We start from the raw sequence: 14,529 nt of genomic DNA, 5'->3' as shown, positions 1-14,529 counted from the left end.
AAACTTTGTTAAGTCACATATCAACCCCCCTTTTAACAGGTACACTATGCAGGAAGATCTTAGCGGATGGCGCAGACCAAAGGCTGCTTCCAGGGGTCCATCGGTGGGCCCCTCTTCTGGAACATATTGTTGGACACCCTCCTGGACGACCTGGACAGGTTGGGAGCGGACGTTCAGGCGTTCGCGGACGACATTGTCCTGGTGTTTTCCGGGCACACGGCGCTAGGGATCCAAAGAGACACCAACGCCGCTCAGGCGCGCGCGCGCGGTTACGTTATGAATAAGCTCCGCTTTTCTACCCAAAAAACACAGTGGATGGTTGTTACTCGTAAGCTTAAGTATGACTCACAAATCGTGTGAATGGATGCCGTCGACATCTCGATGGTGAACGAGCTAAAGATCCTCGGAGTCATCGTCGACAGCAAGCTAACATTTAATCATCATGTCCCCTACATCTGTAAAAAGGCTACAAACTTGTATAGGAAACTGTCGACGATAACTCGGATAGAGTGGCGCTTGTGCCCGGAGATTATCAGGGCGATATATATCGCAGTCGTGGAGCCGATAATACTGTACGGCGGCAGTGCCTGGGCGAAGACCAACGAGAAGATCTCTGTGCAAAAGATCCTCGCCTCCGTCCAAAGGGGCTTTGCGCAAAAGATTTACAAATCACACCGTACAGTGTCGCTCAATGCTGCACTCCTATTGTTGGGTCTCCTCCAACTCGATTCTCAAATCTGGGAGGCGGCACGGCTTTTTGAGTGCAAGAGGGGTCGACCAATCGACGAGCTAGATCTCCGTGAACTGGAAGAGCGTGAGGCCTTTATAAGGGCCCCCACATCCTGCCATCTAATATCAATGTCTGGAGAATATGCTCCCCGAAACTGTGGCTCAACTGCAGCTCCCCGCTCATCTGATTTACACGGACGGTTGCAAATCAGCAGACGGAGACAGAGCAGCTTATTCCTACTGGCGGGATATTGACCGGGACACAACCGCGACAGATGCCACCTGGAAGTAAGTACTGGAATGACATTTAATGAATTAACAATCGCCGAAACAATGACAAACAAACACTCCATGCCGCATCTGGAATGGTTCCGTCTCAAAATAGCGGAAATAGCGATGAAAAGGAAAATGAGAACAGAAAAGAACAGGAAACCTAAAAAAACAAATAGAAACAGTAATGAAGGAGAAAATAGAAGGAAGACAAACATAAATAAAATCAGATACTATAAAGAAAACGTAGAATGTAAAAGAACAACCATAGAAAAAGAGCGATTAACAAAACGGCTAATGTCGCAATACAAAAATCATAAAAAAAAACACGGTGGAAATATAAAGTTTACTCCAAATTCTTGCCACTCAAGTAAGAAACGAGACGGCGGCAAAAAAAAACAGATACACGGTTGCAGAAATTATATTTAGGATAAAATCAACATTCCTAAGTCTCAAACCTGGCTATCTAAGCTACATCTCTTGAATATCATGTTTCGTTAGCAGCGTTGGATTTGATAAAATAATTGATTACGAGAGGAGTTGTTACAAAACTATCACTTGATATATTTTAGTAATTATTGTTATCTATTCGTTGTCGACTGTTGTTTCGTCGTCCATATATTCTGTAGTTTTTTACGATTAATATGAAAGACTTTTGCTTTATTTTGGTTTAAATTGTTACAAATTTAGAATAATACGGCTTTGTCCTAGGACGCTAGGACAAGACAGAATAGCAGATGTGAATAGTTTTTTTCCTAAAAAGAAAGTTGCAAATTAACTACCTTTTTCATCACCTTATCCTACTCCCTTAGTGTCAATGTCTGTTTCTGTTCTCCAGGTCGTCTCTCCCTTCTTGATATTTGTTCCATATATGAAAAACCCTTAACATATTTTGCTGTCGGCCGCCTGTCTATCTCCAACCCTACTTATGATTATAGCGACGTCTCTATACAAAATAAATTACGTTAAGAAATGAAGCTTAGGTATATATTTGGAATACTTTTCAACCTTTATGCTATAGTTTTTAAAAATCTTTTTGAATTGAATGTTGGAAACCGTTGTAAAGTGTCGAAACACCAGCGCTGAAGTCGGCAGACCGGAACGTCATGGTCCGTCGCTCGCGCACCGGACACCGACAAACTAGATCATCAACCGATATAAACATATTTTTATAAATCATTTTTTAAAATTTTGGCTGTTTAATTACCTTTTGGCACTTAGAAAGGATCTAAGTAATGGTTTTTATCTGACAAAAAATGTTTTATTTCATGCTGTCAACAGAAAGTTTTCCGCTAGTATTTTCAAGGTAATGTTTTTGGATCTTCCCAGAAATGGTCACTCAAAGATGAATGAAGCAAAAGTTAAATTATTTTTGTTTTATAGGTCAATGAACTACTGGTCCAAAATTTAATTGTTTCACTTGATCTTTTATGCTAGAAAGGTCTTCTACGAGTATCAACTATTAAAAGACCAAAGAGTTAATAAAACTAGGAAGTGACAATTGAATTAGTCGTTGCATGTGCGTTCATTAGGGCTGCCACCGTCTTTCTTACACCTGTCCTATAAGGACTAAACTAGTCTTTGACCAATTAAAAATCGCAACAAACTAATGCGGATTAGCATAATTTTTTTTTGCCAAGTTATCTTTATTACTTACATTTGTGACAAAAATTATGTTTTTATGATTGCAAAATGTAAGCGTAGTGATGACCCTAGAGATAACTAATAGAACAATAAAGTGTGTCACCTCGGGTCGCGTAATATACGCCGGGTTGTAGCAGGAGATGCACGGTACACGACCAGTCCGATCCGACATCCTCGCATTTCTGAAATAATTGCGTTCGAAATTTGAATTTTCATTTTGTTTGTCTGCTGGCCAGTGTTGGAACTTTTTGGTTGCAAGTGTTGTAGTATTCGCATGGATGTGGCACTTTTTGGCGCGAAACAAGCAAGCTGCCGTGATGCTGGGAGTGCTGGCAGCGGCCGCGCTGGTGGTAGTCCTTTTGGCGACGAAGGGCGCCAGCCTCGCGGTTGTGGAGAACCTTTCTACGGAAACGGATGACGTCAGTGATGATCCCTACGTATTCTCCACTTACAGGTGTGTTGATTGCATACTAACAAGCCCTATAGGGAATGAGGTTTTAGGTCCTATTTGTAGGGTCTGAAATTTGAATTAACAATGTACAATTTATTTAAATTTATTTAAAAAGAATGAAAACTGAGTCAATTAGTTCGTAGAACGACATTGTTTTTTAATTATTATCAATGAATGTAGCTAATTTTTGCTTCTGATTCACCGCCAATCAACGGTTCTTATCAAGTTACTGTTTGTAAAAAAAATAACTGTTCATAGCAAATGTTTTTAACGATTTTATTTTAAAACTGTAATGCCAGTGTTCAGTTTTCTACTAATACTACCTAAAATTTGGGTGAAAATTCGACAAAAAGTTTCAAAATAGAGGACATTCTTGATGACAAAAGACAACACCGACCGAGATAAAATTTATAACACGCCTGTTGAATTTGAATACCTAAATTACTCAAGAAATTATTCAAGGTGTTTTGATTTTTTTTATCAAGAATGATGTAAACAATTGTTTTCAGTCTACCATCAGACGATCGGTTCATGCCATCTATCGGGAATGGTCACCTGGCGACTAATATCTTCAGCGATACGGTTTACATGAATGGCTTGTACAACGGCTTCAAAGGGGAGAGTCATCGCGCTAGGATTCCTTCCTGGGCGAACATCAGATTGAATTCAACCCTGACACGGAATCCCTACAGTCCCATGTACAGTCTGGATACAAAGCATGGAGTGTTTACTGTTACTGTGGACAGAGAGAGATCGGTTGTCACGCAGAGGATCTATGCACACAGATTTTATACGAGAGCAATCATTAATCAGATACAAGTCGCTTCCAAACATCGTCCGGGTAAGGATATTGATTAGTAAAGCAATAGTCGCTTTTATAGAATCATGTCATATATTTACGCAATTTGTTTCATATTTTCTAGTTCATTTTACATTGTGTAAAACACAATAAAGACTTGATGCAATTATGTGTTATTGCGTTATGGCTATTTCGTTGCAAAAGGCGCTTCATTCTCTTCTAATGAAAAGTTTTATCTTGCGAAATAATGAATCTGTTTTACAACAATTTGTATTAAATTGCAGCTTCATTCTAATCGTTCTTTAATTTTTAGATCCAAATTTCATTCACCCTGAGATATGGATAGCTTTAAAACTGATGCCAGGACCGGCCAGTGTCGATATAGCGTTCGAAGGACCGATACCAGAGATTATAGACGGCCGTACTGTGTGGAGCGTCTGTGGTCAGACGAAGGTCTCCGAAGATCCGACGTACCAGCCTCTACCAGTTGATGTGTGCGCATATTGGACCTCTGTGCCGGACCATTTAGTGGTCCCACAACACGGGACCCGAGTGTTTACATTCGCTATGACAGCGGACAAAAATAAAACCGTAGCGAGAGATGAACTTATAAAAGGTAAATATAGTTTTTGTTAATTTTAAAATGTTGGTATTCACGTATTTACTACATAATTGTTATTTGCGTAGTATTACAGATAGATGGCGAGGAGCTGTTTGACAAGCACGTTGAGCAGTGGCAGCGATTATATAGACAAGCTGGAGTGCATGTTGAGGGCAATTTAAAATTAGTATGTATGGATCAATATCAAATTTTAGTTGTATTTGAAGTTATGAGGTTTTGAACTATAATTTTGCAAGAATGAGAAATGTTTACTTTTTCATTTTACATTTAGACAATATAATATATAAGGAGAACGTTAGTTATGAGTGTGAAAGGGTAGAGGTAGACCTGAAAGGGATGGATTGCGTAAAAGGTGTCATGATCAAAAAGGCACTGACTGAGATGACGTATGATAGAGTTATATGGAGAACAAAAACCTTTTGCGCCGACCTTACGGGAGTAGGATAAGTAGAAAGACGATGATTTAGACAATGTAATTTTCTAGGCTAAAATAGTCAATGGAATCTGGTACTATTTCCTGAGCTCCCTGCCCGCTGAAGAGTCACATCATCCGTTGGACCGTTACTTTGGTCTCAGTCCTACAGGACTCGCGAGAGGCGGAACATTTGATGATTATGAAGGTATGCTTTCAATAATAATAACGATACAAACACTAACAGCTAACAGATACAAAAGACAATCGTTTCTTTCCATTTCTATACCTAACTTGTGTCCAGTGGTCCAAACCAAATACTACTCGTAGATACATAAGCTGATTTTTGATACAATATCTAAAAATAGCTTACTGGCTGGTTCGAAATTAGTGTATTTCTATATCCAAATATTTCCCATGTACTGAATACTCGATCACTATTAATATCTACATTAACAATACCTAAATCCATGTTGCTAATGGAAATTTTAACGCATTGTGTACATGTTAAAAAAAGTCGTTTGTATGAGAAAAGATCGAAGGTCGGCCGTAGCACTGCTTTTCTAAAAGTGACATTTTAAAAGAAAAAAAATAAATGTTTTAATTTCTACAACAACAAAAACAACCAATTAATTAAAAAAGACATTAGTGACACATCCAGTGCGCTGGATTTATGTCGCCAAAGACAGAGATAAATGGAAATCTTTGGAGGAGGCCTTCATCTGAGGGTCCATGCAAATAGAAAATATTTAAATAACAACTTGGATATAATTAACATAGCTAATTCATAAATAATAAAATATAGTATTTAGGATACATTTGATTATTTATCAAAATTGTTTCAACTTTGTTTTCAATACGTACTCACGCATGTATTCGCATTGATACACACGCGCACTTGCAAAAACACACACCAACTTATATTTTAACATATAATATTAAATATCTCTTTAAATGTAGCAACTAACTGTTAATACAATTTGATAACGTATAAGAGAAAGTCCTGTCTCCTGAAAAACAGTTGCATAATTGTTTGTCTAAGTTTCTTTATTATTTTTTATATGTTATAAACTAAGCGACCAGTGGTTACACATAAATTCTGTGGGTTTCTGTACCGCATACAACACTTCTTTATTTTTTTTAATTTATGTTTTTGTCCAATAAAATAAAAAAAAATTAGTTTAGGAGGCAGACCCACAATGAATTTTGTGAAAATGTTTTATTTTGTCCAATAAAGAGTTTTTTTTTTAATTTTGTTAACTTTAAATTGCATGAAATAAAAGGCTTTTTTGTTTTTTTTTTTTTACTTTTTGTCAAATTAAAAGATAAAATTTTTTTTTATGTATAGGTATTAAGTTTTCTAAGTCTTCTATTTAAAAATTTTATGAATAAAGGTTAGTATCTTTGGGGACCACTTTCAAAAAACAAAAACGATTCTGATAAAAAAGATGTCGGGTTTGTGATCTGGAACTACTAGGAATCAACGGGGAAATTAAAAGCGCATCTAAAGAGGCACTTGGATGCATACATCCGAGTCGTAACTGTACAGCAACAATTTGTTGACCTTACGGTCAGGACTACAGAGTCCCAGCTAATCTGTGTTCCTGTGATAATAACATATTACTACCACACCTACAATGGCCCACAGCCAAAATGGTCCATGTACATCCTCTACACCGGTCGCTCCGTCATCGTCTACATCACTGTTAAACAGCAGACCACAATGAAATTGTATGGATCAAGTACGAAAATTTCTAGTGAGGTCAAAAGAAAAATTGACAGCGATCTTTTAGATTTGTTTGTGTCTAGTTATCAGCCGTTTTCGCTTGTTGAGGAAAAAGCTTTTTTAAAATTACGAGATGGATTCCGGGTTATCAACTGCCGTAAAGCCATATCACACAATTTGATACCCAATCTCTACAACAGCAAAAGAAAAAATGAAAACGGAATTCATGTCGTCAAACATAGAAAAGATTTGCCAAACAGCGGATTTGTGGACATCTAGGATAAATGAGTCTTATATGGCAATAACCGGACATTATTTAACGGAATACCTTAAATTAAAGACAGTGTTATTGGATTGTTTTCATATTGAATGTTCACACACATCAGAAAACATTCAACATGTTTTAATTAAATTAACCGAAGAATGGTGTATAAAAGATAAAATAAATTTTATTGTAACTGACAATTCAGCAAACATTTTAGAAGCTGTTTCCGACATAGGTTGGAGACACTATCGATGTTATGGTCACACCTTAAACCTTATAGTCCAAGCTGCTTTACGACAATTTGATACATCTTTAGAAAAAGTTGAAAAAACTGTTCGTTTTTTCAAAACGAGCAATCCAGCGTTACTAAAACTATTAAAAACACAATGTAATGACGTTCCTAATTGTATTCCAAAGCGATTAGTGCAAGAAGTGCCTACACGATGGAATTCCACATTCCACATGTTGCAACGTTTTGTGGAATTAGAACAGTATGTAAAATCAACAGTTCCTGTCTTAAAAAAAGACTTACCTGCTATTTCTGAAGAGGAATGGCAATTTATTGGAGAATTGTGCAAAATTTTTGATGAAACCATTCAAACTATGAGCTGAAGTTTTCAGAACCTGCACGGTCCTGCATAATCTGTTTACGATCGGGACTTGTAACAAGGTTTGAAAATATTGAAAAAAGCGGGACATTTTCGGTGTGTACAGTTTTAGATCCACGCTATAAATTAGCAGTATTTAAAGATGAAAATTACGCGAGAACTGCTCGGAAAAAGTCCAAGATCTTCCGACCGATCTTATCGCCAGTAATGATAACGATAGTGAAGATCTGCCGCCTCAACCCGTGTTAGCTGATAAATTTTCACCATGGTAATTCTCCAAAATATGGTAGGACAAAAGTTCAGTGTAGGTACTCCATTATCCAAGGCTATTAAAGAACTGGACACATATTAATGATGACATCTTACCAGCCTTTTCTAGAGATGGTAAATTTAACTGCCCTTTGGAGTGGTGGCGAAAACATATGTTTACTTATCCAAACTTGACTAAGTTGCTGCGAACATATGGCAAAATCATGGCGTCATCAGTACCATGCGAACGCATTTTTAATAAGGCAGGATTGATAATTAATGATCGCCGAACGAGACTTTCGACAGATAAAGTCAGACAGCTAACGTTTCTTAAGTTGAATGCCAGCATATCAACATAAGGAAAAGGCATTAACTATTAAACAAACAAAACGTTTTCGTCATCGAAGTCGAAACAACAAGCACAAGTAACAACCGGTTAACAGTGCGATAAATAAAGCAAGACAACACCAAACAAATCAGATTAAAAAACAAGAAGAGAATTAACAAAACCGATGTTGAGAAAGTCAATATATACTTGTATAGCGAGACAATATATTTAACATCGTGTATTACATATGTCACAGCGCCATCTATTACCAAGCGGCAGCAAAATGACGCTAACCAAAAACTTTACATTACTTTTGTATTTCTTTCAATATTGATGAAAATCTGTGTGTTTTTAACAATCCTCTATTAATATTAAATAAAAAGTGTTAATTTCATCACTGTTTTTTCATAGAACATGTGTTTTCAGGTCATAACTTTTGGGACACAGAGATGTGGATGTACCCCGGCATCCTGCTACTATACCCTCAATACGCGCACGCACTGCTTCAGTATAGACTTGAGACAGCGTATGTCGCTGCACACATCGCGAGAAGCACGGGACATAAAGGATATAGGTATCTAAAAATCTAAGTAATAACTAATGAAACGGTCTATTTCTTTTAAATGTTTCAACAAGTAACGAAACAAAATTTTAATGTCAGTGACCGTCGTTACTTATATAAACCTTTTTTTACGCCATTTAATAAATATTCTAGTCTATTACTACAAGTAAATAGTTCTGAATACGTTTAATTTATCTAAATAAAAAAGTTTAATGTAATTTTATAAACATGTTTACATTTTTTGCACCAACCTTTTATGGTATTTTGTCTGTTCGATCACAGATGGCGCTGTTAGTTATATTTTAGTTTAAAATATAATTTCTTGCTAATATTTATTTGTAGATTTCCATGGGAGAGCGCGTACACGGGCACAGAGGTGACACAGCCCTGTTGTCCGGAGGTGGCAGAGTTCGAGCAGCACGTGTCTGGTTGTATCTCCTTCGCTGCCCGACAGTACCTCGCCACCACTAGAGATGAAGAATGGTTAGAGGTAATATTACACATGTATGTAACAGAAATTAGAAGAATTCGACCCGCGAATAGAGTAACATATGTCTGAGATCTCTTACTACTCTTGTTATTTTTATTGACGCTTTATCAATCAGTTTTTCTAGAAGAAATAATAACGGAACTTACTTATTTAATGAGCTAAATATTGATTTCTTCATCTATTGTTTTGCGAAGCCTAATTTATACGTGTTATTTGAAAATGTGATGTTTTCTCTTTCCAGCAAGGTGGCTGTTCTCTAGTAACGAACATAGCTGACTTCTGGGCATCGCGTGCTGTCATCAATTATACCACTGGCTTCTACGACATCGAAAGTGAGTTTAATATATTTTACCCTCGTACTAATTGTCTCTTATAACATCGCTTTTATAATTCTTTAGTAGTAACTAGATTTCGACCGCGACTCAGTCCGCGTGGAAATGAAAAAAAAGAAAAGCGAAAGGCCTATGTCTTTATCCAGACTTTGTTCTACATCGATTCCAAATTTTATTGAGATCCGTTCAGCAGTTTAAGCTACAATTTCTAACAAACAAAATAATCGCATTTATTTTAGTAAGATATAGTAGGTTTATATTTTAATTAGTGTTTTCATTGTTTATATTTCATATTTTCATATTTCAGATGTCATGGGTCCTGATGAAGACCACAGTAATGTGACCAATTCAGCCTTCACTAATGTTGTCGCCGGATATTCGCTGTATTTAGCTCAGTAAGTAATGCAATTGCATCGACTCATCAGACCTGGAATTACCTTTCTTTGGAAATATTACCTCTGATAACTGTTATTTAATGTTTACATAATATACATAAGACCCTTATTTCACTCAGCGGTTATGTACACGACTTCAAACGCATGCAGGTTTCATAAAAAAGTAACAATTAAATGAAAATAGAATCTAAAGTCTAAGGTAATAAGTCCATAATTTTTAAATTTATTGATTAGTGACATCTATTGGCAATTAATTTAAATAAATTAATGGCTTTGAAGATCTATCAATAGATGGCGTTATTGACGAGTGAAAAATGTCTCAAATAGAGTGTCAACTTTTCTATACATTTTTTAAAGCTATTTTTTTTGTATCTTTTTTTTGTCACAAACGTTTTATAATTTTAGATATGTAGCATGCCTTTGCAAGGATTATTACATGTCCCACGAGCCGGAGCACTACGCGGATATCGCGTGGAGTCTCGCGCTGCCGTACGACGCTGACCTCGACTACCACCCGCAGTACAATGGCTATCCACGCGGGGAGGACATCAAGCAGGCTGATGTTGTATTACTCGGGTTCCCGCTACAGTATACTATGAATGAGTACGTTTATATTTTAACTAGCTGTTGCTCTCGACTTCGCCCATAAGAATTTAAAAAAATATTCAAAATATAGACTATGTCACTCACTGATAAATTACCTTTGTAATGCTGAAAGAATTTTTTCACGATCCTACAGAGAAAGCCTTGGCATATTGCGGTAAAATTTGGAAATGATCCTTGCAAATTTGAAAGTGATGTATTTCACATTAGAGACTTGAAACGCCCCCCAGGCGGGGAATCTTAGTTACTTACCATAAACAATTTACAATTATAATAGTAACTAGCTTTCGCCCGCGACTCCGTCCGCGTGGTATTAAAAAACAAAAGTGAGTGGCCTATGTGTTCTTCCAGACTATCCTCTACATCTATATAAAATTTCATCGCAATCCGTTCAACCGTTTAAGCTACAAGCTCTAACAAACATCCATCCATCCATCCAAACTTTTACATTTATAATTAAGATTAGTAAGATTGTGTTTTACTGTTACTTTACTGTTTATTGTGTTTTCCGTCTAGATCTACAAGAGTGAACGATCTTTCGTACTACGAGTCTGTAACTCGCAGTAACGGACCAGCGATGACTTGGAGTATGCACGCAGTGGGACATCTGCGGCTGGGAGACACTCTGCGCGCCCACAAGATGTTTAACAAGAGTTATAACGCCTACGTTAGGGAACCTTTTAAGGTAACTTTTAAAAATAAATACGGCAATTAAATGAGATTATTTGTTTATTGAACTTAACTCTTAAATGCATGATATGCATTTATACAGTCTTTTCTTCCTTACGCAATAGACTATTTGGAAAAAGATTTTATTTTTCCTTAATCTATGTTCAATTTATGGTATTTTAAACGAACATATCATGCATTTAAGGCTTGTCTTTTGAAGTACCTTTATTAATATTATAAACTAGCTGTTCCCGTGCGGCTTCATCCGCGTGAAATTGTGCAAATTTTATTTTATTGTTTACATTTGTCAAATTGTCAAAATGACATGACACGACAAACCTTGGCAATCTTACTTTCTTGATGTTGGCAGCAACTTATAGTCTCTCTCCCACATTAGGGTTTTTATCCAAAATATATACCCCATAGGTTTAATGGCGTGAAAAGATATAACCTAAAGCGTGACGTGAAAATATGCTGTATTATAATAGTATAGATGAGAGTTTTGGATGGATGGATGTTTGTATGAGTTAATCGAGATGCATCGCTATTGTATGTCTCGATAATTGTATCTCGATGTTTGTATAAGCTACAAACATCCATCTATCTATTTTGCATTTATAACATTAGTGAGATTTCACATTATACAAAATTAATGACATTCTAGGTTCTTTTCTAATTCAATTGCTTTCAATTTGACAAAGTTTAATATGGTAGGTGTGGAGCGAGCTGCGTCGTCCTGATGTAGGTGCTGTGAACTTCCACACCGGGATGGGCGGGTTCCTCCAAATGTTGATGTTTGGTTACGCTGGTCTCGGAGTGTACCTCGACAGGTTGGAGATCAACCGTCCTCAGTTGCCGCCGCAGACCAACAAGTTGAAGATAAGAGGTGATTGAAAAAAAACAATGATCTAGATTTTTTTTAGTATATCCATTTTAAATTTTTACCGTTTATCATACTAATTATCAATTTGAATTCAAACCCAGTTTCGTGGACATCAGGAGAGAAAAGGGATCCAGTTGCCCCCAATAAGGACAATATATCTTATAATAAAAGTTTCGATGGGAGGTTGTTTGTTAAAGTATCCCACTTTCAGGGTGGAACTTAACTCTAGATAGTCTGAAAAAATATGGGCTACTTATTTTGTTTTTTTTTTAATGCCACAGTGACATGTTCAAAAGTAAAAGTTAGATGTAAGTAAATATTAAAACTTCTCAAAGACTATTTTAATAGCTTAATTAACTTAATCTTGATTTTTGTCTGGCAACGTCCATGACCAGTTTTATAAATTTATTATCTAGGTATAAAATATCTGGGAGCGAATTTGACTCTGGACATAGACGTAGATGACATCAGTCTGACGGTGACCAGCGTCGACGACAACTGGCCTTTAATCATCAATAACGGGAAGTACAATGTCACACTGGTGCCAGGATTGACAGGTATTGTTTTTATATATATGTCGCAATGAGAAGGAGAAATCAATTTGAATTGAAGTCATAATTAAAACAAGAGCGCCGCAAAGCGACTTTCGTGAGAACTTAGATTGTGCTGAAAATAGGGATCGTTGCGAGACCGTTTTATGAGCTTGGTAGATTGATGATATCCTGACTGAGGAGTATTGTGAATGTATTCCTTGAATCCGACTTTACCCATGGCCGCCCACATTTGGTCTCGAGTAGTAATTCTGATATCGTGCTAGCTCAAGCCGACATATATATTTAGAGCACACCATTGACTGAACTATCGCACAACTGTTGTGATTGTCGATTGTTTCGCAGCCAATTCAACTGTTTAGTTGCACAACTAAAAATCGAGTAGTCACCTCCATATAAGCTCATAGGAATCATGGCGAGACTAAACAGTTTTGCGATAGTTTGTTCAAGTGTGCGAACGCTCTAGCTGTATTTAAAATATTGCTATCTCTTTTTAATGTCAATGATTTTGTTTAAATTAGTTTTTTTACAAGAAGCTTGGGTAGTTCAGGGGTTTCTAGTAAACTGCAGGTCCTGGGTTCGAATCCCGCTATGTAATGTTTTTCCAATTTCATATGTAATTTTTATGAGATTAAATTCTTCATAAATATCTTTGTTTTAGTGACATTATCAGGAGATGGACCATTTACAATACGTTCTAACCAGTGGAAGGACTGCAAAGTACCTGCTGACGTCATCGGACAGAGTTATCTTAGACCTATCAAAAATTAATGTACCAAAGATTAAATTAACAATTTTGTTAGAGAAATATTTGTACCTATTGTTTTAACTTCATTGGACATCAGTATCAAATTAAGTTACATTTTATTTTAACAATTTCTACGCGAGCCTAGTCATTTATCTTTTGTATTATTAATGTAAAACTATTTGTTTTAATTTTAAGAATTATTTACCTTCATGATAAAAAAATACGTCTAAAACCAGTAAACTTATTTTCTATTTACGGACGCCAATGTAATTAATGTCACAATTACGTAAGTGTTTTCGAATTTGTTATTCAAGTTGATTTGACCCTTTAGAAATTATAATTAGCTGATCTTAAAAATATTGTTCTAATTATATCCAAGTATGCCTGATGTTGAAACCTGAAACTGCTGATGCTACGGGGTATAGAATTTCTTGTTATTGACATCGATATAGTGCGACTTATTTATCTGACCCGGTAGGCAAAAGTGAAGATGATGTCACCTGATGGGAGTGCCCGCATATGTAATAAAACAGTGCCGGCGTTAAGATAGGGCGCGGTTTGGTCGTTCAGGGCGCCTGATAGAAAACGCTACTGGCCTTAGCGTGCCCGAGGGTTAATTTTAGTCCCTTTCTATTCTTTTCTTTTAAAGATTGGATGGGCAGAGGTAGTAGATTAGACAGTGGAGGAGATGCACAAGGAGAAATATCCTCTTTTAGTGCATCTCCTCCTCTGTCGATTAAGGGCCTACCCTTGCGGATGTCTGGGCAGCGGTTAATTCGCCATCTTGGCGGATTCAAGCGGCCGCCGTTTTCCACCTTATGATATTAAAAAAATGGTAAAGTGTAGGCTTTTTTGGCAGATTTAATTGCGATATAATCGCCAAGTCCTACCGGGTAAATATATTTGTAGCACTATATATTTGATGGTATAACTTCAGTCTGTAATATTTAATCTATCTGAACTAATTTGGACACGTGGAAAAAATTTGGCTGACTATTTAACTGAACAAGTGCATTGACATGAATGTACATAGTGAATCATCGCTTTTATTTATTGCAATAGAAACAGAAATATTACTTAATAAATTGTTATAACTCATACGAAGAATGTATCACGTTCAAATTTTAAATAAACATACTTAACAGTATTATTTTATTTCTTACAATTGCAGTTAGAATTTCCGAATATTAGGA

The 14,529-nt window shown here is 36.5% G+C and overlaps 1 protein-coding gene across 1 annotated transcript; it reads left to right on the top strand.

Moving 5' to 3' along the window:
* The first annotated feature begins 2,619 nt into the window (after positions 1-2,619).
* On the top strand, positions 2,620-14,529 carry LOC106101409 (acid trehalase-like protein 1). The gene is made up of 14 exons (XM_013280640.1): positions 2,620-3,097; positions 3,604-3,935; positions 4,207-4,509; positions 4,581-4,681; positions 5,000-5,135; positions 8,530-8,677; positions 9,008-9,155; positions 9,397-9,487; positions 9,795-9,882; positions 10,288-10,485; positions 11,002-11,170; positions 11,869-12,040; positions 12,454-12,594; positions 13,250-14,529. Exons 1-14 carry the CDS (start codon positions 2,922-2,924, stop codon positions 13,357-13,359), a joined length of 2,313 nt encoding a protein of 770 aa, XP_013136094.1. The 5' UTR covers positions 2,620-2,921; the 3' UTR covers positions 13,360-14,529.

The sequence above is a fragment of the Papilio polytes genome, unplaced genomic scaffold, assembly GCF_000836215.1.
Source record: "Papilio polytes unplaced genomic scaffold, Ppol_1.0 DF823991.1, whole genome shotgun sequence".
Lineage (NCBI taxonomy): Eukaryota > Metazoa > Arthropoda > Insecta > Lepidoptera > Papilionidae > Papilio > Papilio polytes.
This window is presented reverse-complemented; position numbering and strand designations above follow the sequence as displayed.

What these genes read in the sequence shown, in the direction of transcription:
- LOC106101409 (XM_013280640.1), top strand. Translation starts at nt 2,922, where the DNA reads ATGTGGCACTTTTTGGCGCGAAACAAGCAAGCTGCCGTGATGCTGGGA. An exon ending in ACGGGACATAAAGGATATAG is followed by an intron (nt 8,678 to 9,007) that starts GTATCTAAAAAT and finishes ATTTATTTGTAG; the next exon opens with ATTTCCATGGGAGAGCGCGT. An exon ending in ACGTTAGGGAACCTTTTAAG is followed by an intron (nt 11,171 to 11,868) that starts GTAACTTTTAAA and finishes TTAATATGGTAG; the next exon opens with GTGTGGAGCGAGCTGCGTCG.